Source organism: Anoplolepis gracilipes, chromosome 4, assembly GCF_047496725.1.
Source record: "Anoplolepis gracilipes chromosome 4, ASM4749672v1, whole genome shotgun sequence".
NCBI lineage: Eukaryota > Metazoa > Arthropoda > Insecta > Hymenoptera > Formicidae > Anoplolepis > Anoplolepis gracilipes.
In genome coordinates this window covers 567,196-593,115 of record NC_132973.1, presented here as the reverse complement: position 1 = coordinate 593,115, position 25,920 = coordinate 567,196, and the positions used below count along the sequence as shown (strand labels likewise).

Here is a 25,920-nt window from a genome sequence, read left to right as displayed (position 1 = left end):
CGGTTAATGGCAGATCCTCAGAAAGCCGCGCGATCCGCCTCTCTCTCTCTCTCTCTCGCCTGTAATCTAATTAATCTAATTAAGCCGAAATGCCTCGTTAGTTGCGGCGTGCGTTGAACGCATAAGAGAGAAAGAATTAAGAAAAAGAAATGTTAAAGAATGGCCAAATTGCGCTCGTAACGGATCAGTAACGCAAGATGCTCTCATGGAGGCTTGTCGTTCGGACCGTATCGCGGACAGTCGACATGATCCATTAAAAGGATTATTATCGAATTGAAAGCTCTCCTCTTCGCTTGTATATTCAGTTTAAAACTATTTTATTTCTTGTCCGTTGCTTTTATATTTTATGCTCAATGTCTGAATTTAATCGCGCTCAATTAATTCCATCGTAACTATTATGGCGGATGGCGAAATAAAAACGGTCGGAATTAAATAACGCGAATTTAAAAAACAAATTTTTTACATTTGCTAATTTCGTGTGTGAGAGCTTAATTTTAATTTTTTACCTCTTAACATCCTGAAGTTTCACGTGAACCATTTTTAATTACGCCCGCGACCGTATCACGCGCGTTCACACGTGCATGCAATCACGTTTCGTATCAGCGACGGTAATCTCACAACACGCACATGAACGTTGTAAACGAACCGAGCGATTACGACGATCATTCATCCGGCGAGTTTTCTCGAACAAGAGCGATTACGAACGTAGAGCGGAAACTTGGATTTTTCCTCGAGCAGAGAAAAGAGTTACTAATGAACCGCTTCGTTAATTACGATAATTAAACTACACGCAGCTGGTGTGATGAGATTTCTACATTCTGAAGGAATTGTCTCAATCTTGTCATCTTACCGACAATGCTGACTTGGCTGGAGAAAAGTTCACTTACCCATTGCATCTGAAACACAAAAATAGACATTTATTTTTAATAAAAAAAAAAAAAGGCCAGTTCCAAAAATTTAGAAAAAAAAAAATATAATTTTATGCTTTGATTTTATTGTTCCCTTAATGTTTATCAAATAATATTAAATATGACCAAGAATCAAGCTATCGATGGTAGTCATTTTCAATTTTCGATATTAAAGATGTTCACATTTTATCTCTGTGGATTATGTTGGATATTCTAATAGCAAGGTATCGATATAATAACGCGCAGTCATTATATCAATATTTACGCCTTATGCCTCGTCATGGTCCGTCTGAGTGTCACGGTATGCGCGGTTCTGACAATGAGTCTCCGTTAACAATAAGAAACCGCGCCAAATGACTTTATGCGCAGCGCGCGATAAAAAGATCGCGCGAACGCACGGCTAATTCCGCGCTAATTGCCCGACGGCGCTAAAGAGCGTTTCAGAAGGAGAAAAAGTCGCTTTCCGCACACTGTACGAACATTAACATTCTTCTCGGCCATGATTTTATGCGAGCAGAGATCAAAGTCGCAGCTTATCGCGGGTATACTTTGAATCCGGTGAAAAATATCGACTCCTCCTAAGTCGATCGAAAGATATCGCGACACGAACACAGCAGATGTAATTGTACGTTGGTAATTTATTTATCATTTTCCATTAAATAAAGAATCGGGGGCCTAATTCCCTCATTGTGCGAGCGTGCGAGTCAAGTCAAAGCGTGGCGGCAGCCGCGCCGCGATAAATCATAACGAAAGATCGAGAGTCCGGCGCTCGAAACAATCGTGTGACTGAATGAAATCTTGCGAAATAAACGAGCGGCACTTGGTGCCGCCGACTAATATCCGTCCTTACTAATCGTTCGCTGTAACTCGAAATATTGTTCGGGCGCGGGCGCGGGCGCGGGCGCGGGCGGAGCGACAGCGTTCCAAGGGGAGTCGCTCTCTCGGTCTCTCTCGACCCGAGAGATATATATATTGCCGGGAGGGATATCTTATGACGGACAACGACGCAAATATATATACGCCGCCGGGGCTAGTTTTAAACGCGCGGGCGAAAATGGAGAGCGGCGTGGATATACCACCTACGAGCGCGGGCGCGTATACGCGACTTTATTTAAACTAGAAGCCTGAACGCGATCACTCATATAACTCATCGAAATATAATCTGCGCAAAAGACACATACCGCGAGCTCCCAGTCTTGTATATACGCCCGTGTCTATATCTCTACCTCTTGGTCTACCTCTATTTATTATTCTTAGCCACGACTGTGTCTCCGCAGAGCGATAGCCGATACTCCTCGCGTGTGGCGTAGCACGTGTACGTATGTACGCAACTTGTCATGATTTACACACGTGTGTAAGTAGATAGAGTATAGGTATATGTGTAGATATAGAGAAGTGCGCTAACCGGAGCATTTTTCGCGGGTTCCATTCTCTCTTTCCATTCTCACAGCCGGTTTACTCGCACAAAGCAAAGCGAGTTTGTGTACCATTGACTAACCCATTAGCGCTTCGGTCTGTCGATCGACATGGCGGATCGATCGATAAAAGCCACGCCGAACACTTCCTGCCGATAGGAAGGCCCGTCGTTTCTTTCGCAGCCGATCGACCGAGGAAAGAAAAATTACAGTAGCCGCAGCTATCGCTAAATGAATAGCAGGCGCGTCGGAATCTTGTAGCAAGTAGCGTAATATATTTTACAATCTATTTTAATTCACCGTCGCATTCCGTATAGTCTGCTATTTTTATATTGACTTTTAAAGACTGACGGAAACAGGATAATTTAGGAGATGAAATAATCAATTACGTTACTAATTTTAATAAATTAGGTCTCTCTTTCTATGGTAAAAGAAAAATGGTTTCTTTTATATTTGAATAATGATAAAAAAGTTTGTACAACCGCAAGAATAATTAGTTATTCTCCGTTACACAATCTAGTTGTACAGTAAGCGCTGTCGGCGCGTTCTTTCTAAGAAAGAAAATAACTTTGTTCAATTTTAAATAATAGCAAACTTCTACACAGACAGAACATGCAGACATTCAGCGGCTATTCTCGCAGCCATCGCGAGGGTGCCAATAATTCGTCTGTCGTGAAAATAGAAGCAGCGGCGGCGGTAGATGGAAATGTAAACGAAGAAATAACTGTAAATTAACGATTACAAATTCGACGAAAAGACGGTGGAAATACGGGGTTCTACGTGCGGAATAGGATAAGAGAATTGGCCACGTAAAACATTACCAACGAAATACACGGTGAACAAAATAAATGACGCGATGACGACAGGCGACCACCGTAAATATCATGACAATCGTCGTTGTCGTTGCCAAGGGAGAGATTTGTTCAAACGATGGCAGACTGGCAGAGTCGTATCCGTGTTTCGTATCCTTGTATCTTCTTTAAAGTCATTTATCGACATCGTTCTTTGCGAGATGCAAACATTCCCAATCGCGAGGACAATGACCTCGTGATGCGATTCTTCGCGGCGTGTTAAATAAATCAATTATTTCAGGAGACACGACGATTGTCGTGGTATTTACGATGGTCGCCTCTTGTCATCGTGAAATATATCTTTGTGTCTCGCTAAACTACTAACACTAATATATCACTATATTTTATTTATAAGAATAGCAATTCATTTTATGCGTTATCTATATTAGATTTGTTTCAACATGAATAGCAAATATATGACCAAAGTGACATTAAGGGCAATTAAATAAATCAATCAATCGTAGACATTGGTATCGTACAAAAAAAAAAGTTAAAAAATATAAATGCATTTTTATATTTATTATGTGTGTGTGTGTGTGTGTGTGTGTGTGTGTGTGTGTGTGTGTGTGTGTGTGTGTGTGTGTGTTTTGTTACGCAGCGTAGGAAAAGAAAATACGAGGTTTTTTCTTGATACTGTTGGAGAAATAACTGAATTCAGACTATGGAAAGTTTTCCCATCCGTTCTTGTTTGCGAACGTATACGGACGATGAAGTGTAGGGAGCAACAGCCGACGCGACGGCTAAATTTTCGAGATGGTTTCTGCCGATCCGGGCTTAATTTGTAGCACGTTCTTGCAGGCAGGGGGCGATGAGGTCCATTCGATCGTCGCGTGGTGTTGCCGGGTTAGTTAGCGCGACTTAAGGCGGCTGGCTGTTGATGCTGCCGCTTCTTGCCTCATCCCCCTCCCACCTCATTCCAATTTTTGCCGCTAAAACATCGTCCCTAATTAATCTCCTCGGTTCCTCCCGCGCCGACACTGCACGAGCTAATGTGGACGAACGGTGACAATGGGTAGAAGCCAGAGTCTGGAATCTGCCGAATTCGACGGCGTGGCGAGCGATCGAGAGAAAAAGCTGACCGACGCTTAACACGTTCAAAAGAATGACGCCGATACAAGGCTAGGCTAGAATGAATCCTAATGGTATTTGTGAACAGACTAAAATGTATAAGATATTGCATGTGTGCTGTAGTAATTTTGAAAAATCTATACAATGTATGTTTGATGCTTGACTGAACAGAGGAGATAAATAGAAGATAAAACAACATAATTCTTTGCGAAAAATAAATTTCGACCTATATGAATACATTGAGCGATTATATATAAATATTAAAATAAAGACATCAAATTTAGACACTAAATAAAATACAGCATTAATAAATAATAAATATTGTATAATATACAGTATAAAGTGTAAAGAAAAGAGAGACTAATGCTTGTGTGCATTATAATATAAATGGATTTTCATTCAGATGCACATAAAATTATAATGCAATAAAAAATCGTATAATAAAAAGTGTTAATCTACATAAATTTTAAATGCAACATTTTATTTCTCGTTGTAGATCTCGTTCAAATTTCTTTCTAAAGGAATGCCTTTCAAATATGTAATATTAATGAGGAGTTTTGTTTATATAAAATCTGCCGAATTCAGCAGAGCGGTTGATCGTGAAGAAAAACCTGTCCGCCATTTAACGACGACGACGACGACGACGACGACGACGACGACGACGACGACGACGACGACGACAATGACGTTGATGAGAGGGAGATCCGCTAATGGGAATTTGTGAGACGGTCGTAACGCTCTCCGGAAACGTATGGGATGCACCCTTAACGTCTTACTTGAATGTAACGCGGCTCAAAAACCACATCGGAAATTGATCTGCAGATGGCATTTCAACTCGTAGTCGAAGCTCCAGAATAGACTGAAAAGCGCGCGGTTAATTGGGATAATCACTACAGTAAATCGAAAGGAGCTCCCCTCATTGTCAGTAATATCTTTATCGAGACAGCTTTTAATTCCTCGCCGCGGAATGTCACGTAGAAGAAACGTCGAAACCTAACCAGTGTGCGGCGCATGGCATTCGCGAAAAAGCGCTGGATGCATAATGCCCGAGGGATCGTGTCTTGAATCCTGACATAATACGTAAGTTCAATTTGTCGCGAGTTTCCTTTGTCCGGCCTTTAAGAGTGGCGAGCAAACAAAAATGCGCGATATCGATGGAAACGCGATTCCGAAATCGTCCGACGAATCGCCAAGGGCTTCCTGAAACTGCTGCAATCACGTCGCTCAGAAGGATTTGCAAAATGATAGAGTTATTTACAATTTTCTTTTACACGTTTTCTTTTAACAAATTTCTAACGGCAAAAAATATTTAAATCCATTTGTATTTGTCTTTTAAGTGGCTAAAGTTATTTGGTAAAAACTACTTTAAAAGCAGTGAATAACTGATTAGTGATGAGATTGATATATTAATGAATAATTAATGTCGACACATGGCTCTCATCAAGTGGGATGGTAAGAGGATGACTTGCTATATAATCGAAAGGATTAAAATTACCATTGTGCAGACTCACCAAAATTTTTATATAATTTTTGCGGATTTTCAACATTCATATCAATTATGATATATAAAAAATTGATGAGAAATGGATGAGATATAATGAGACTTAATTAGAATTTAAATCTTAAAGTTAATGTGATTAAAATGTCAAGCCAGAAGCAAAATGCGAGTAAAAAGAGGAGATTCTCGCGGAAACCGCAAAAGCTAATGAATATATTTAATCGTTGTTATTACGAATGTCAAGAAGTCTGAAAATAGATGTTTACATCATAAGGATTGACGATTTGAAAATCGAAAGATTAAAAATCCACATTACGTAAGTGACGGTAAAAAAGTACAGACGCAACAAACACGTGGGATAATTAACGCGATTTAAGCATCGTGTTCGGCGGAGCATGTCAAGTGACAAGGACTTGATAATGTCTCTGATATCGTCGTCTCCGTTGCCTTACTGTGAAATTTACCGTTATATTAGCAAACGAGCAAGAAAAACGTGTCGTCTTTTATAAGAAACAAAAAATATATAGTAGACAAAATATGCGTTATCATGGTACGAGAGAAATATAATTGAATACTTATTAGTCTCTATCGCACGTACAACATACTTCGGATATAAAAAACTTATTATTATTCGAATCTTTTTCTCTGTATCATTCTTTTCGTTTCTGTCTCGTTCTGTCTATTTTTCATCTTGCGAAATCTATACTTTACGTATTAAAAAGATAAACGAAAGGGAATTATGACGTATCAAAACTGTAATTACCGATCGCGAGTATAACGAGTTATAAATTCAGTATTCAGTATCTGCAATCATATCTCATTTCTTCTCTCAACGGCTATCATTACCGCTAATTACCTAGAAACGTGTAAATTTGACAAGCACTTATTAAAACCGATTCCGTGGAGTTTCCGTTGCTTTTTCGTCGAACAAAAACGCGCGACGTTTCCTCTCGAAGACAGGACGAACCACGAAACTAGGTCGACCTTTTTTCGAGCACGAAATCGCCGGACAGAGGTGCGAATCGCAAGAGGAACAAGCGAACGATACAGGGTGTCGACGAACGGTTAATTGGTGTTCTATGAATTTGGCAACGATTACCGTGAAACGACGCGGACGAGACGACGAGCTGATTCGCTTCTTGTGATTCGCGTCCAATGGGGAACTGACGGGCCCGAACGACTCCCATCCCGTGGAATTTTAATTATAAATTAGTTGATTAACTCAATAGTGTTTTTGCTGGAGGAGACAGTGTCCTCGGAACTGGTCGTGTCAGTGTACATCTCACGTACGTGCGTCACGCACACCTCGAAATGCCGGCTTAACAGGGGTTCTCCAAAAGTTCTTCATGTAGATCCTCGAAAGAATGCCGATTAAAAATTGATCATATTCGACGACGTCGAAAATTTCATTTAATTTCAATCCTAGTTTTAACCTTAATTATTCATCAACTATTTTTAACAAAAACGATCGAGATGTAAGATTACGTCCTACGACTACGTACGACTTTATTCGAAAGCGAGATGTATCGCCAATGTGTGCAACGGATCGAGGATGTCCAACGTCAGGTTCTCAAAAAGAAAACGGGTCTTTGACATTACAAACGTCGCGCTCGTTTTGCGCGCGCGGCAGGTGCGATACGCGCTCGGGACCGTAGCGTGCACGTAATTCCGGTGCATGCGGATACGCGAGCGCACGGCTGCGCCCACTTGCTACACGCTCCTCCTTTATTTATTTCTTGCAACCGCATGCGCAAAAAACCTTTCTTTGCTTACGTAACCGCACGCAGGAGTAATCGAGAGTTTGTCGAACAAATTGCGTGGAACTTCGATAAAACGAACTCAGGTAAAAGTTGTCGAGCCCGTATGTCGGACAACCTCAACTTTTGTAGCCGCGTAATTGGCGATGTTGTCAGGTATGCTAAGAGAGGAAAAAAAAAAAAAAAAAAAAAAAAAATATGCATTTCGTTAACGTATGTGATATTTTTACGTTACTTCTTGGAAATTTTTTTTTTTTTCGTCACAACAAAGATAGCCCGCGCACTTATTAGAATGAAATAATATTAATGTTAGAAATGAAAAGAAATAATAACGGTCAAAATGTAAGTCGAGTTTTCTACGATATAAGAAATTCAAGTTGAGAACCTACGACAATCCGTAGATACCTATGTTGGCAGCCGCTCTAGCACGAGGAGCACAATGGCCGCGAAGATGTGGTCGCGCCGATGTCCTCGTCGCTTCGTCGGCACGCATAGCATGCGGGAATGTATTGTGTGTGTTTTATATTAAATAAAATATTCGATGTGTCCGCGGGACGAGTCAGAGCAGACTAACGTTTGGCAAATACCACATGTGTCCACGTCTGAAATCGTTGCGCGACTTCTCGACAAAATCTACCTGGTAAAATAGATAATGTAACGCATTCTAGCAACCGTACGCCTTACGGATATGTAACGCGCTTCGCACACGCTCGTACAAATCCCGACAGGAATGTGGCTCCTCCGCCGAGGATACCGACGAGAGAAAGGAAAAAAAGGGAGGAAACGTGGAAACGCGGTCTCTACAGCTTACGAGCGTTATCGGCAGCTAATCTCGCATCGACAAACGCGATACGAGTGTCACGTTGAATTTCAACTCGCTTAAATTATTTCAGGCTAATAGAAATTATGTTAATTGATGGTAATATACAACCAAAGTTGTCTCTGTCTTGAAATAAATCGCGTGTCAATTATTTTATAGCGTAGCAGTGAAAGTGTATTCTCGCGAAAATACAATCAATTGTCGATTAATTAATGTTACAAATCTTCATTCTTTTAACTTTTAAACGAATCATCACAATATATGTTTTAATAAATATTTTTTTAGAGAAGAATGATATTGCGATTGTTACGTGCACTGGACGAGCAAAACGGTAAGAAAACGAGAGGGAAAAATATCCGGATGTTGGCCGAAAACGCACGGAATCGCAAATTAAGGACGAGGTCAAAAGATGTCCTGCTCTCGGTCCGTTTTGGCCGGCATGCCGGACGAAACGAGCGACGCCACAGTCGCATTCACATAGCCGTGTCCATGTAAAAAGTACAAAACTTGTGACCCGGTCCTGCCGTTTGGCTCGGAACCGCCATACTTTTTGCCGACACTCCGAGAGTACGAGAGAACGAACTGTGTCCGGCGTGAACGTCAACAGAATGTAAAATATGCAACACGCTCTCGTCTACGTCCCGTGATTTTCCGTCCGCTCACTTCAGCGACGCGTTCGCGAGTAACCCTCGTGGTATTCCAATTTAGATAAACAGAAATTTCGTGTTGTCTGCGTCCAGGTCTGCGTATAAAAGAGAATTTTGAAAGGAGAAAAGCAGCCTTCTTGTAAACAGTGAATTTTCCCTGGAAATAATATTCTTTCCTTTGTATATCGGTCACTCGTAGCAACGTCTTTTCTGCGAGAGTTCACGATATCCGAGGATTTTTCATCACGCGTCATCACACGGTCATTCTTAAAATAACTCGCGAGCGAAAAGAGCCATTTTCTTCGCATGGTTGGCAACAAAGAGAGTCGCGCATTCCGGGAAGAGACGCTGCACGTCCTGCGCGAAATAAGAAATCAATTATAGGCGAATCGATGTCTCTAGCGGCATACTACGAATTTGCGCACAATTAATCCCGCGAATCTCGTGACACGCGAAACGGTCCGCCTGCAGAGAGGCACGACTGCATCGCGTGTCACGGTTTTGTCTGCATTCCCCGCGCGCGCGCGCCTCGTTGCGTTAACCGCACTTAGCGCGTGGAATTCGCGCTACGTAGGAAGCGCGCCAAGGATACGTGAGTATAAGTCGAAGGAGGAGCCCGAGGAGCCCGAGGAGCCCGAGGAGAGCGAGGAGAGCGAGGAGAGCGAGGGAGACCGGACAGCGTTGGGAAGGAGGAGGTTCCGTAGAGAGCAACGACTAGTTTCTTCTCCGTGTGTTATTATCTGTCGTGTCCGGTAAGTGCCGCGTAAGATAGCTAGGATGTGGAAGACATCATGCCGGTCCCGGCCATTCCGCTCTCCGCCACTGTGCCCACTTAGTTATGCGGACGCGAATAGTTATACCAGCCGTATACTAACGATTCCGAGAGGTATTTCCGCGCGTCCATCTCCTCCCCATCGTCCTTTCCCGCGTTCACGAGAATTCCTTCCTAGTTTGTCGCATTGCTGGTACGACACATATTAACAATCCAGGATTGCCACGATTCGAATCTTTTAACACATCGGCGAAAAGTCGCGAAAATCCTTACGTTGTGTAAATTCCTTCAAGCCGCCTGCACATATATAATATATGTATAAACCAATAATCTAATACTAAATAATAAAAAAAAATAAATATTAAAATAAATTAGAAATTAAGTGGTACTAAAATAAAAAATAAAATAAATAATAACATAAATTAAATAAAATAAGTTAAAATAATTTATTTCATACGCGAGATTTGAGTCTAGAACTTTTGTGAATTTAGCGCACAACTTTAAAAAAAATTGATAAATATTATAATTCTTTTGATAATTTTCTGTAGATTCTTAGAATTTAAGTTTACGTTTTATCAGTTTGCATGTAGATTCGTCCCAACTGAAACCTGAAAGAACGAATGAGGAAGAGTCAGAAAAGCGAAATTGCGGTTTCGCGTGTCGCCGTAGCTCAAATGTCTAAACGAATTCAATAATCTCGTAGGGGGACAAAGTCGCTTACGATGACATATCTCTGAATCACGCTCGAGACAAAGTAATGGTTCCATGGTGCAGAGGAGTCGACGACGAGAGGAAGGAGACAAGGTGCTATCTCTCTCTCTCTCTCTCTCTCTCTCTCTCTCTCTCTCTCTCTCTCTCTCTCTCTCTCTCTCTCTCTCTCTCTCTCTCTCTCTCTCTCTCTCTCTCTCTCTCTCTCTCTCTCTCTCTCTCTCTCTCTCTCTCTCTCTCTCTCTCTCTCTCTCTCTCTCTCTCTCTCTCTCTCTCTCTCTCTCTCTCTCTCTCTCTCTCTCTCTTTCTCTTATCTTCGTTCGCCGAGTACAGCTACGCCCACATCATAGCTATTCGTGCCTTGATGGTGGCCCATACCATTACATGACTTTTGATCGCTGGCCGTTACCTCGTGTATTTGCAGTAGATATTTGCATACCTAGTTTGTCAATGTTGCATCGACGATCTTCGAGATTCGGTGCGCCATCGTCGTCGTCGTCGTCGTCGTCGTCATGGCATATGCAGGCACCATCACGACGACGACGACGACCTGTAATGAGATTATAGCGATTTCACACGCGCATGCAAATCCCCTCCACTGTCGAATTATGTGGGCTCTCCTGTCGACCAGACGGAAAATATCCACGATGATATAAGAGAGTAAGAGAGACGCGAAAAGAGATAAAAAAAGGGGAGCATGTCTTGGACTTTGTGCCAGAATTGATACATACTATCTAAATCGTGGGAAAGTGGAAGCTTTTCCACTCTACTTTCGAGCACGTGTGAGAGATACCTTCAGAATTTCGATTTATTTAGATTCGAAATGATGGCGATTGACATAGTATTGAGTCGTCTCAATAATCATCGCCAGATCGTTCGTGCATTTTAGATGACGCTATTCCGACGGTTCTTGATGAGTGACGAGATCTCATAGAACGAAGAGAAAGCATACGTTCCTCTCCGTAATCCTGGCGTCAGTTAGATCGAACCGGCGATAATACAAACAGATGCACGAGACTAAGAAGAAGGGTTCTCGTTCTGGCGCGCGATGTCCGCGATCCTTTTTCTCGGTCCTCGTGATGCGACCGAGGGAAGACGGGTTATCATTAAGTGAAATGCCGTGTCCACTATCTCTCGACTCTCACGCGGCTTCGGTCGCTCCTTCGTGGCGTCAAAACTCGTTTCCTGCGAATGTCCGGATATCGTAACGAAGAGGCGCGTAGCGGAACAGGATAATCCCTCCTCCGACGTCGCCTTGCTGCATTACGAGAGAGAATCTACGGAGGTTATTAATAAGGCTACCGCTATCTAACGCAAAGTCCCGGATCTTGTTATGCGCTATTGCTGGAGGACTCCGTGAAAAGATATCACGAGTGCCCTCTCAGCACTCTTCGAGCGAGTCGCGGCTCATCTTCTATCGCTCTCTCTCTCTCTTTCACCGCCTATCATTTACAGTACCCTCAACCGCGACTATTTCATTATTTTATCGCGCTCGCGATATTTGTTTTCAAAAGTAACTATACATTTTGCAAATAAAAATTGCACAAATTATTTTTATTTTTTTCAGTATCAGATACGCAAAGTCGTATTTATCTTTCTTTATTTTCCTTAAAAACGTCAAGTACACAGCGTCGTTGAATTTAGAAAGCTTACGCTGCGCCGTACTGTATCTATTAAGCAGGTCGAAGGGATTAGGTACGCCGGCAGAAAATCATCCTAATCCCGTCGATGATCCCTGTAGCGTGGCTATCGCGACATGACGCGTGTTCGCGACCGGTAAAAAATTCGGTTTAAAGCGTAGCCTTGTACGTCGGCGATCAAGATATGCCTTTTCGCTACAGAGTGATCATCGTTGCCTGCGTCATCAGGCAGATACGATCTCACGATTACGAGGAGCCGCGCCGTTCACGTACGACCTTGCCGCGTTGCAATTGAAGAATACAAGGCAGCATACTAAAGGATCGCTCGGTTTTACGAGTGAATGCAGTTGGCAATTAACGTACGATCTCCTTGAAAGTGCGAGTGGAGCGAGAGCGAGAGCGAGAGCGAGAGCGAGAGCGAGAGCGAGAGGGGTCTTTAATTCAACGGAAAAAATTTCCCAGCGTAATTATAATGAAGAGAGGAGTAGTTGATCGATACTGATTATATCTCAGCGACTTAACAAACTCCGCGAGAGAAGGCGAGTACGTCGTCCTCTTCCTCTCACACGTTACCCTCTCCCGTTCATTTATATATCGACTAATGTCGGAGAACGGACTAGGCGCCGATACAATAATTAATTATGAGCGAGACAAGCGGCCTGACCGACCGCCAGGACCGTCCTGATAAACGAGATTTTGTGAAAAGATTTATTAACGCTTCCACAGTAAATTAACCGTTAAAGCGCGTTCGGTGGCGCGCGAAGAGATCGGTGAAATATGTAAGATTCATGTAATGTTGATTTTTAAATATTCGCTTCTGAGAAAGATTCGAAGAAAGAGATATTACATGTACAATACATTATTCATTTAGACACGATTTATCTTATCCGAATTTCGCTTATCAAATTGATAATTTGAATCAGAAAATTACGGAATTTCTAAAGTTCTGCAATTTTTTAAATCGAATTATCAATTTGATCTCTAGGTGGGGGGTGATGTTATCTTAATGTAATGACATTTTCCAAAAGAAACCACAATCCTACGATTAAACTTCTTCTTGATTGTTGCAAACAAAATATAGTCTTGTTAGCTTAATATGAATCATCAGATTTATAAACTATTTAATGATATTACAATATATAATTAATAAGAAAGTTTAAATTTATAATATCTGAAAAGATATAAAAAAAAACAAATAAAAATATACATTTTGTGTGGATTTTTGGACCGTTTAAAAACATACAACATATAATAATATAATAAATACATATATTCTGGTATTGGTCTCTCACTCAACTTTATCGGAAATATAGATAAATCATAATCAATTTTAGGCCGTAAATGTGATTAAAGAAGATCAAATACTCTCTGTACTTGAAAATGGGTCCATAAATAATCGAAATAATTTAATAAAAACGAGATTATTATAAAGTCTTATCGAGCATCAAATACACATTGTCCACGTAATTGAAAAGACGTGGCTATCATCGACTAATTTAGTCAGAAATTTGATATCAAACAATTAAGAGTATCCTTCTAAATCACTTGTCTCATGCTAATAAACGATAGAATGTACCAATTAAGATATAGTAAAGTGTCCCGGCGTTTCTTACATGAGTTGGGACTGTGGATGCAATCATTTTGATGAGGAATATCAGTGAGAGTATCGCCGGAGGATGCAAAGTGGAAGATGAAGAGAAGGAGAAGGAAGAAAAAGAGGATGAGAAGGAAGAGATATTTCTAGCGCATCATTATAGCTACGAGTGGAATGCTAGTTACCGGAGTGTCTCCTCGTAAACACTCGGACATTTACATAACGAGTGACATCTGCCAGCCCAATCATACACACCACCGAGAGGTTAATACCGCTAGCATACCACTCCGTGTGTCGCACTATCTTCAGGACTGGTCTTTGGAAGACTCGTCTGCACACGCAATGCGCGTTACACGTTCGCACGTCGCGTCATGTCGTAACAAATATCTTGGAAACTGAGAAAAACACACGTCCCTCCGAGTTAAGGAAGAGACATTTGCATACAGTAATATCAATTCCGGATAGGAAATATCGACGTGTCACGTAACGGGGAAGTTATCTTTATCGGAGATTAGAGATTAGACATGGATGCCATTGGCTAACCATTGTCACTTCTCAAATTGAGAATCTTCCAAGCAAATACAGAATACTTGGATATTTTATTTGATATATAATCAATCAAATATCAAGAAAGAATTTGTTATTACCATAGGAAATATATGTATACATACAACATAAGATACATACATATGTACATAAAATAATTGTATACGCTTGAGTTATAATTTCAGAAAGAATTAATCGAATTAAGAAGAAGGTTACCACGCGCTTCTTCGCGATCCGCTCTCTGTTGTTATGATCCGCGTCGAACCGCAATGCGAAACGTATCTCTCCGGTAATCCTGAAGACGGTAAGTTTTTGCAGTCGCCACCTGTCGCGCACTCGGACGATCGCCCTCAAGTCATCCTTATTCCGGTCATCCGCCCTTATCCACTGTGATATTTCTTGCTATCCGCGACGAAGCAATTTAACGAAGCTCACGAAAACCGGCAAATTATCAGCGATCTTACTGCCGATCGTCGTTATGGACGTACGTATATTAACGTGTGCCATCGTATTAAAAGTGGAAGAAAAATAAGAAAAGGAAATAGCCCGATATAAAATCTCGAATTATCGTTTCAATTATCACGAGGCTGCGGAAACGAGATTACTACCGCTTTGTCACAAATTCTCTTTTCGTCGCCCAAAGTAAGAGATCATCAGCGAGAAGGGCGACAACGATCGAAAACCTTTTCGAACCTCGAGCACACGGGTGTGGCAACATATAATTACAGTAATTAGCGGACAGGATAATTAATTAGGATCGGACGTCCTTTAATTCTTCGCGGTACCAAGTACGTATGTATACGTATGTGTATATACGTCGACAAGTATTCGTGTACTCTTTTGTCCGCGTGTACAAGTACCTAAGCTACCTGTGGGATACGATGTAACTACCACCTACTCTACCCGTGTCCCTGTAGACCCGCAACGCTCACGAGGTTACGTCTTGATCCCAATTAACTAACGATTTTTTACCTAACGCATCGACGGACCCCGAGCACGAGGAGCGATCCTGCAAATTACGGCAGAGCTGATCGAATCCGCCGATTGAAACGCCAACACGAAATGACCGCGTGTCTCGACACTCCCTGCACTAGGTAATATCATGCTGGCTCGATACATATTTGCTGTCGCTTCAAAGTATGACCGTATCCTTTTTTTTTACAATTTCACTCCCGTTATAGATACGTATCTCATTGTCAAATATGTATACGCATCTCATATGCAGTCTTTAATTCTTCGCTCTTCCACAAATGCTTCTTAAAAGATTTTAAAAACCTATAAAAAGATTCTAAAGTATCTATATTAGTAGTGGTAATAAAAACTGAAGATTATAACGATATTATTTAATTTCTCTTAAATATATTTTTGGCCAAATCAGATCTTATCATGTAAAAAACTGGAAATTTCCAAATGTGAGACATTTTAATAAAATCAGTTCCATAAAAATATCACAAAGGTTTTTTTTACGACTTCCTTTCAAATTTGCGAATCTTGAAATTCATGTTACCGTTGCTTTTATTAAATTTTTATTGCCTTCTGGGAAAAATAATAATAATTAATCACGCGGCCTAATTGACTTAAATTGACGTATTTTCGGCGGAAATGTACATATATATCGCGAACGCTGGATCGAATTACTCGATGCATTGACTCTTAGTACAGTACGGACGATTGGCCGTGTCCTGCATTTGCCAAACATTCGACGCTCCCCCTTGCAATCGCCGACGACCACGCACGCTTCGCCGGGCAATAAACATAATGGCGCACGTCCTTAATTAAGTGGATTTTCAATCAAGATTCAATCAGTCTCGTTGTAAATGTAAATGTACCGATTCAACCAACCAAGCAACTCCCGCTTCTCCTCCTCACCGTTTCACGACTCGTCGTCGTCCCCAATCGTCGTCGTGTCCAGCAGTCTGCAGAGCTTGGCAGATTCACGTTCGAAAATGAACGTTCGAACGGTTCTTCCTGTACCGCGATAAAACGTCGTTAGCGTAATAATGTGCTCGCATAATTGCAACGGACAACTGCAACATCAGATATGCGATACTTTCGATCAAAACGTGAGGTTATCCATTTTTACGTTATCGCGAAGATGTTTGATAAATGAAGACAGAGTCAATAATACGAAAAAATTCCGCCGTATTTGTTTTCGAATAAATGAGGATGATATTAAACGTAGGCGAATATTTATGCAGATACGTTACAAATGAATTCCCGAATCGAAGAAAGAATACAAGTCGTACAATGTAACGAAATTTATGAATTGATATCCTCCACTGATACAATGTATCACCGATGGTGTATCAGGGAACTGAAACAACGTGTAAGAAGACATTGAGCACTGTTGATGAGCAAACGTTCACAGCTCTTCACGTCGTCTTAAGAGCTCGACATGTAACGACGACATCAAATCGTACGCGTCTTGAATGCTGACGAAAGCTTCGGCTTGCGTCTCGCAGGCACCGCGCGTGTTCGGAATTACGATGATAATGCGATTTTTACAGACAGAGATCGCGTCGTTAAAGATTTAAAGAAAATATTACAAGAGATGTGTTCCAGTCCCTAATAATAAAAATTATTCTAAAGCTTCAAACGCGTATTAACCAGAAAGCTTATTCATTGCACAGATGTATGTTAAAAAAGACAAGGATTAATAATATATAGATGTAATAATATATAGATTGCCAACACACGATACAGAAAGTATAGTGAGAGAAATGTGTATCAATGTATAATAACGAGAGCGACTAAATTTGATGTATGGTATGTTGGTATTTAACATAAACAAGCGGATCATTCTCGATGAACGACTCATCTCGACGGCTTTATCAATTACGTTCGTACGCAAGCATCGCGCTATCATAATACCGCGATTTGCAACGTCGTAAAAAGATTCGATCATCGTGATGCGCTGGATGGCGCGATTGCGAAGGTGCGCGAAAGCGAGCAGTGGATATGCAAATGTTGTGTGTGTCGCGGCGGTAACGGCGAACGGCGAACGGCGAACGGCGAACGGAGGGCTCGGTTGGGGGTCCGTAAAGTCGAGACAAAGTCACAGCGGGATCCACTCCTCCCAAGCCTGCCCTCTGCGTTTCCCCGTCCCGCCAGCTCGCTCCCTCGTGCCTCGCTCAAATGAAATTTTCCGCAACATTGCATTCGAATGCGATTAAAGCTCGTATAGCGAGCTGATACCCCGCGGAAGCGGACGGAGAACCGAGAGACCGAGGCTCTCTCTTCTTCCTCCTTCTCCTCGGCTCAACATCTCCGCGCGCATCCTCGTCGTCGATTTCGAGAAATCGAATTGTAACTTGTAGCCATCGTGGCACCCTCCGTGACAGAAGCACGCGTGATTCATCGCCGACTAGCGCGGAACGAGAGCCAGCTAATTTCCTTCGAATATCGATTCCGTGAATTGCGGGAATTTGAGAGCTTACTTTTTATTCTTCCTCAAAGTTCAAAATGTATTAAAGACATTGTTCTGTCGTGATTCTATAATTTATAATTTAGTAAGATTAAAGATAATTTTTTTATGCAGCAAAGTTTTACGTCAAGTATTCTTTTTAACAAAACGTCTTTTAAAGTGTGAAAAATATAACACATATCGTTATGCACCTCGTCCAAAAATTAAGTAACATAAGTAAGAAGTTATATATAAAGATAATTAAGATTGATTATTATAATCATCCTTAAGTGCTTGTCGTTTCGCGGCCGTTGTAAAAACCGTAAACACGGTGCGACTATTACTCCGATCATTAGATGCGCTCTCATGCGGAAAGAGCGTAGGACGACGACAAGAACTCGTCTTCTCGTGCATTTAAACGTCGCTCGATGCAGCAGCGGGAGGCACGTCGATGTTTATCGCGCGAGAATGCTTCCGACTGGGACTAAGTGAGCGGTACAGCCGCGTTTTGTACGTCTTTACGTGACGAGGAGGCTACCGACGTCGCGCTTCGTCGTGCGGCAGCCGCCGTCAATTCCGATCCGAGAACGTCGGTTGGTTCCTGCCGCGAGTGGCATCCCCCGGAGAGCCGTGCAAGGGCTGGTGTAGGATGCAGCTTTGACAGTGACAGGCAGATACTTAATGCGTGAAGTCACCCACCCCACCGCTCGCGCATAAATCCAACTTATAATCCCGATCCGCGCGATAAACACACTGAATATGTATTCGCAATTTCTTTTTGTCGTGGAAAAAAAATTGTATCATATATGTAAAACAAAACATTAAGTATGAATCATATAAAAACATTTCACGTTTAAAATCCGTTCGAAATTCGATTACGTGAGAAAAAGATTTTTAGAAAAAAATTTCATCTTTATCTTTATAGGTCTTTTTCTTTATTCTGTTTCTGGTTGTATGTAGGTCACAATATTTTGCCGCAATTTTAGGTGTTTCAAAGCGCTTGAAAAAATTTACAAACATTTATATTCTTGACATCTTTGTGTAGAAAATGATCGTGTACAACAAAAGTTAAAAAATAAATTTTAACGATTTCTTTTTATTAATTAAAAAAAAAAAGCCCTCGAGATATTCTATTATTAAAATATCGATAAGGACAATATCAAACTAACTGATATATGAGCTTTAATGACTAAAATAGTTGGAAAAGCGATTACAGTGGTGAAAATACAAGAATTCTTTTTGAAGAGACGCGAAGCGAGGATAGTCGAGCGGAGTATCGCTCAGAATCTAAAAACGACCAACGCGGGTCTCCGCTCGCCATCCTGAAAAGTTTCCGAGGCGAAGGGCATCTGGAAATAAGCGATGACGTGGATATAGGATCGCATAGGATAGAGTGGGCTCGCGGCGGTTCGCCGTTCACCAAGAGCAATATACGCATCATATATCACCTGGCTGTAGCTAATGCCCGGGAAGGTGTGCGTGAGGCTATCTGCGCGCCATAAAACACTCTCGCGCGCGGGCGCTCCAGGAGGGGTTGCTAGCGGCTCGGTGGCGAGTGTCACCACAGGTGCGGACATTCTCATCATAAATACCAACCCGGCTACAGCCGTAAACCGTCTGGTGGACCTAATTGGGGCGTGGCTGCGGTTACACCTTCGAGACTTGGTCTCTCTCGCCGCGTTGTCTTTCGCGCCTGCCTTCCTTCCTTCCTTCCTTCCTTCCTTCCTTCCTTTCTTCCTTCATCTTCGCCTCCGATTCTTGCTAGATTATAACGCGTGACTATTATTGTTACATGTATGTCCGCACGATATTACTCGTTATATATAACCATTGCTGTTCAGTGCTTGTTCACTGTCTTTCTTTTGATCATCGTCGAGATTGACGCGTAGTCATCACGCGACAGATAATGAGGACTACAGTCAATTATAATCGTCGTCTCTCGAAGAAATTCCTCTAATGTAATGGTCTAATCGCGAAAGGTTTTCGAACGATAATGGACAAAAAATAATAATTGCGAAAAATGGAGACTTTAGCATCTGCGCTTTTTCGAAGACTGATTTCCATCACGAAATAATGCTTACAGTAAAATATTGTGATACTGCCTGCGAGCTTTACCTTTTACGGCGATTGCTATTCGGACAACAAAACAAGTTGGCTTCAACGAGTACAGCAACTACATCAAGAATATGACAGCGCGCATAACAGGAAGACGACCATGAATACTCGCATACCTCACGTGCAAATATATGCGTAAATATATAATGTTGATTGAACAAGGACGGTAGAGTGTTCGAGCGATGTCGTAGATGAAATGGATGATAAACCAAGCACGAGTTCCAAGGAATTGGAACTCGTCCTTCTCGTGGGTGGTAAGCCCAGAGATCATGAGAAATACCAAGCGGAATATGAAGCAAATTGTCGATTTACGCGCGCAAACAATTTATTCTATTAATTAAAAAGTTCGCTATACAAAATATAAAAGTATAAATAAATAAAGAGAATATAAATATAAGTATTTTAATGTAAGAAATAAGATTATAATATAAATATAACACTCTAATCTAACACGTCCGTCCGTGACAGGACGCAATGTGCGAGGCGATCGTTGCCTTCGACAGTTCTAAGGCGTTTCCACCCTCATAATGGTCAACGTGCGTGTTTTCACGTGTGGGGTGGAAGCGAGAAAACGTTAAAAGGTAGGCCGGTTCTGGCACACCTCTCCGTTTAACCGTCTCGTATCATTTCACTATCCTCGCACCTCCATTTTCTCTTTCTCTCTCTCTCTCTCTCTCTCTCTCTCTCTCTCTCTCTCTCTATCTCTGCATTTCGCACAAATTTATAGCATCGAATATCCAGCAAACCTCGGCCTTAACTGTCCGCTGGCATGAACCTGTGAACGATAACGAGCAACAGCAGCAGCAACGGCACGATGATTCTCTTTTTCCACCCCTTCCCTTTTTCGATATCTCTCTCTCTCTCTCTCTCTCTCTCTCTCTCTCTCTCTCTCTCTCTCTCTCTCTCACATACATACACACTCACTCACTACTTGTCCAGGTGAACGTAACGGTAAGAGGACGATACATGCCACCAACACTGGCGTAAGCGATGAAGGATCCTCGGATGCTGCGAGACATTTTGGATAAATCTTTATATAACTGTTAGTAGCGGATTAAAAAATTATTTGTAGATCTTAAACACATATTGACATTTTAAGTCCATTATTCCTAATAGTAAAATGCTACAAATAAAAATCACCAAGATTTTTAATTATTTTCAACTCTATTATTATATTTTTAATTATTTCTAATTTTCTTGACAATTAATAAAACTCTTAAAAAAAATAAAAATAAAATTTCGAGACTAGGTAAAAATGTCGAAAATCTAAATGTTTAGCTTAACGAAGCTAATACACGATTGCATGACTAAATCCAGATGCATTTCCGTGCAATCTCGCAACATGCAAGGCGATGCAGAATTGCATTCGCATGATTGCACCGCTCGTAACCGGTTCGTATCGCTGGGACGGCTAAAATTATTCTCGCTTCGGTATGTTTCATATGTATATACGCCGTGGTCCGCTGAGGATCCTTAATTATTATCGCAGCTCGTTAAGAAGAGACATACGTATGTGAGTCGCGTGCGAGAAATATTCGCGGTGCGCGTGTATGACTTTTTTTTTTAATTTCTACCGATTCGTATAATCATTAAAAATATGCACGAAAACGCAGAGTCATATGTACGTTGTAAGAAATCTTTTTACAAGCATCTCTCTCTCTCTTTCTCTCTCTCTCTCTCTCTCTCTCTCTCTCTCTCTCTCTCTCTCTCTCTCTCTCTCTCTCTCTCTCTCTCTCACGAGTGTCGCCCACATAAGGATCCGAAGATCGTTTACGGACGAACGAAATCGCCTTTTTCTTTCCAATTCATTTCTAATGCGAAAGCAAAGGCACGAGACATGATATGAAGAGCACTTGGAATCGTAGCTGAACGACAGAAGCTGTTGGATTAGGATACTGCTGGAGAAGGTTTGCTGCTTGCACGAGTGTCGTCCCGTCTGCTGCTCGAGCGTGTTTGAACATATTTGTTCGGTCCTCGAGAAGACGGGACCTACTCACGTTATTGGCTCGAAACTTTTCACTACCAGACGAGTATCTCCCGTCATTCCCCCTCCCCCCCCCTACCCCCCGCACCTGTCTCCTTCTGATCCCCGTGTATCCTCAACGACATTCTGTTTCGAGGTCGACGGAGGCTGTTACGATCGACACATCGTATCGTGACGGCCGCATCGCGTCTTTCGCCGTCGGCATTAAACGGGAATTATTATGAGTATTTGGTCGGACGTGGACGCTCGTGAAATGACAGGCGTAAACTGAAACCATCGATCGATGTTTGCTAACCAGACTCGTGTTTACCTATGTCTCCTTGTGTTTAACGATCGATACGATGGATACGTCACTAAAGTTTCTGCGCACGCTTTTACATTGCGCTCTTTTTTCCGTTTTGCTAAATTTCTATACAAATTACTCCGAAGGAATTTTTTGCTTCTCTTAGAATAAAGTTATTCTTGGAATTGAATTCGAAAGAACAATCGATCAATTTAATCGAATAACTCGAAACGAATAAAAGCTAGCGCTGCGTTATAAATATAATAGCGCTTCTCGGATATAATCGGCTCTATTATCGCATTATGGAGAACCCGAACAAACGTTACGCCCGAAAATGTCTAATGTTGTCTATCAATGACAGATACAAAGCGATCGCCCTCGTTTTAGTGCCGCCACAATGTAACCCAGATAGAACGTTGCCGCGCGATCCGTAAAGAGGCGTTTTCGTTTACCTTTTTAATGGCGGATGATTAGACACTACGAGCAGGCGAATCCACGTCCGGGCATCAGTATTATCCTCATATCACACACGCCGGTCGGCTCCCACACGCGTGCGCTCCTCGACGGCACTATCATCCGGTGTGTACACGCACGTCCAACGTTGTATATACACGAAAGGTACAGAAGATGACGACGACGGCGAAGAGCGTAGCTAACAGGGCAAACATGAAGCCAGTTACTCGCTCAAATATTTGTACCTGGCCAGATCCCGGAGCGTTATCTTTAACACGCACTGGCTTCTACGGCGACATAGGAAACGAGTCGGAAAACGTGCGAGTGAGCAAGAAAGAAGGATGCACACACGAATCTACACACGTTGAGCTGCAGGTTGATTCACCTTGGCTGGCAGATCCTGTTAATGAAAGACTCCCTTTCACGCCCAAATAGCGAGCGGAGACAATAAAGATACCTCGTTGGTCCTTTCTTCGTTCATACTTCCTTTTTTTTCACTATTGAGAGAGGAGGGGAGGGAGAGAGAGAGAGAGAGAGAGAGAGAGAGAGACGACAAGAAACGTAGGCGCAACAGTTTCCTGTTTTCGCGTGACCGCAAAAATATCGTAATCTAATCTACGTTTACACCGGGAGTGAGCCTCTCTCGAGAGCCGAAAAAAAGAAAGACATTGTTTTCGGGAAGTCGAGCGACCGCTATCGATGTACCGTGAGAGTTTCCGTGAGAACGGCCTCGTCGTGGTGAATGAGTTTAGATAGTATCTCGAGTTATCGTGCTTCACGCGCGCGCGCGCACGCGCGCGTTCACCGCGCTTAGAAACCGCACGTGTATTTCAATTTAGACACGGCAACGTTCACCTTCAATTTGCCGCGCGAAATCGTTCTCAGAGAAGGAGAAGAAGGAGGAAAGCAATTTTCACGAATCGACGTCACGAATAATATCGTCCGTCTTTTCCCAACGCCTTTCCTCCGCGTGGCGAGGCGAGCGAGTTCTCTAATCGGAGCCTCGATCACTCGGATTCGAAGGGAAGTCATGGACGACGGGGAAGAATAAATCGCGGTTATTAGCGCGAGATTACGTGGGCTTGAGCTCAGATTGCCTCGCGCGGCACGGGGGCCCCAAATCCAAAATCTATATATCCGCCGATTCGCCACCAACATCGGCCACAGTGGTGGTCGAGACACCGCGCGAAGAGCGAGAAAGAGAAGAAGGAAAGAAGAGAGCGCAACGGATGGCGGGAGACGCGAGAGGGATGTAAGAAGATTCCGACGCGTGCACATTGTTAGGGGAATCAGATTAGCCGACAAGCCTGATGTATGTGCACCGTTAGAGAGTAACGTATCGTAACGTGCTCGGTATATACCCCCGTCTCTTCTCTCCCTCTCTCTCTCTCTCTCTCTATCTCCCTCTTTATTTTGCTACAGTCTATCCAGCGAATGATGGGAGCTAATACTACGAGATATCGGGCGCGGTACTACTGTTCCTGGATTATAAGACCCATCTAGCGTTAAGTAACTTTTAGCATTGTCCATCGCCGTGATACGTACTTCTTTCCACGTTTGAAAAAGCACACAATCATTATATACCTATCGCATAAACTTGGATCGAATTATATTATAATCGCGAAAATTTAAAATTTAAATCATATAGCAAACATATAAAAAGAAAAATAGCTAATTATTTTCTACGAATTGTAGTATCAGATATAATAATAGTTCATTGTTATTTTCATTATTACATAATCGTATATGAAAAGATATAACCGGAATTATTTTGCGTTACGTATATAAATATATGTCATTTAAAATAGAACCTACGTTTGTCTTTGTTTCTGTGAGAATCGGTTTTTTGCATAAAAATAACGGCCGCTTATAAGCAAATTAAAACGATCTCTGACAATAACGTTGTAAAGTTTTTTCTTTTCCGCAATTATTACATAATTAGACTAATATATTAAGATTAATCTTTCTAATTATTACGAGTCGATCTTATATAGATACGACTTCTCTATCCTAAGCTATATGTTATACGTATATATGTAAAAAAAAAAAAACTATATATCCATGATTAATTATATCGAACATGCATCCAATTAAATTAACATGAACGATCCGCTTCTCGCGATCGGCGCCACTCCGATAACTTATAAGAGAAAACTCAAGATATATATATCTGGTTTGATTCTCCGTCCAGCCGTACAAACTCGTGATGATTTATCGTCCTAGTATTCAGTGTTCGAAGAAAGAGAAAGGTATTCGGTACTTTGCACTACACAGCAAAGTTTTGCCTTTCGATGCATACATGATCGCCAAGTCAAGTAAGATGTTAACTTGTTCCGTTCCCGCAGACTCACCATACTAGTTGCATTTTCTCGTAATGAAAGAAGAGAGAGAGAGAGAAAGAGAGACAAATAGATTTACGTATTTTATTTATGTATACTTAAATCATGTATATACTCTTGTTCAACTGTGTTGTTTTATAAACTATCCAGAGAAATTAACAAAAAAATTATTCCATTGATTGTGCCATATTATATTACAATCAAAGTAATTATTGTAGCAAAATTCGGATCAGATTAATGTATAGAAATTTCTCGATGCTGCCTTTTTGTAAAAAAATCAATAATTGATTTTTTAAAATTAAACAAAACTTCATAAATATTTCAGCACCATTGGATTGATTGCTGATTAAAGTAGACAAATTAATTAGTTTTTAATCTAAATATGGATTTAAAAAAAAAATAGATAAATTTAAAGATAATTTTAAAATGCAGAGAGAAGATATCTCTTACACCACATCATTACATGTATTTTTAATATTTTTTATTATATTATATTTAATTATAATTTATGTCACAGAAGCGATAAAAAGAGCGGTAGAAAAGGGAAAATGCAACTTTTTTCGAGAAAACAGAAAGTGCACGTGTCGCGTCGACGTTGCGTGAGCGTCTTACACGCTTCAGGAAGCGTGCGAGGATCCGTTTGGACGAGACAGAGAAAACGTGGGAACAGATGAACGATTTGCTCGCTAATAACGAACACGTAGGTTGTTCGCGTAAGTCGCTACTTCTTCTTGTACGACGTCCTCCTTAGTTGGGTAGCGCATTCTGCGTGGGTAGAATCAATTACGCGGCGAAACGCATCCTGACAGAGACACCTGGTTAACTCCAGGGTGTCGGTATATTATAATATTTAAATACGCACACTCACTCCGGCTCGTGCCGGATGATACTCGATAAATCTCCGAAGAATTGTCATGGGATAATGGCGACAAAGGCGTTGACGTTGCCAGAGGGTGAGGATTAAGTAGCATCACACAAACTTGTGAGACGTCTGATTTGACTAATAAAAAAAAAATTAACTATATATGCTGATAATATATACTAAACTCATCGACGCATATTTTGCTTTGCAATTATGTCGCTTTAATTTGCATTTTAATACGTTCCATCTATGAGAAT

General features: G+C 41.6%; 1 protein-coding gene across 5 annotated transcripts in view; it reads right to left on the bottom strand.

Moving 5' to 3' along the window:
- Window positions 1–25,920, bottom strand: part of Hth (Meis homeobox homothorax) — a 430,487-nt gene that overhangs the window by 222,039 nt on the left and 182,528 nt on the right. For 4 of the 5 annotated variants that reach the window (XM_072889618.1, XM_072889616.1, XM_072889619.1 and 1 more), the window contains one exon: window positions 888–896. The exons of the other annotated variant lie outside the window; for it this stretch is intronic. In XM_072889618.1, the coding sequence (XP_072745719.1) occupies window positions 888–896 (9 nt within the window). The remainder of the gene's footprint in view (window positions 1–887; window positions 897–25,920) is intronic. 5 annotated transcript variants of the gene reach the window in all.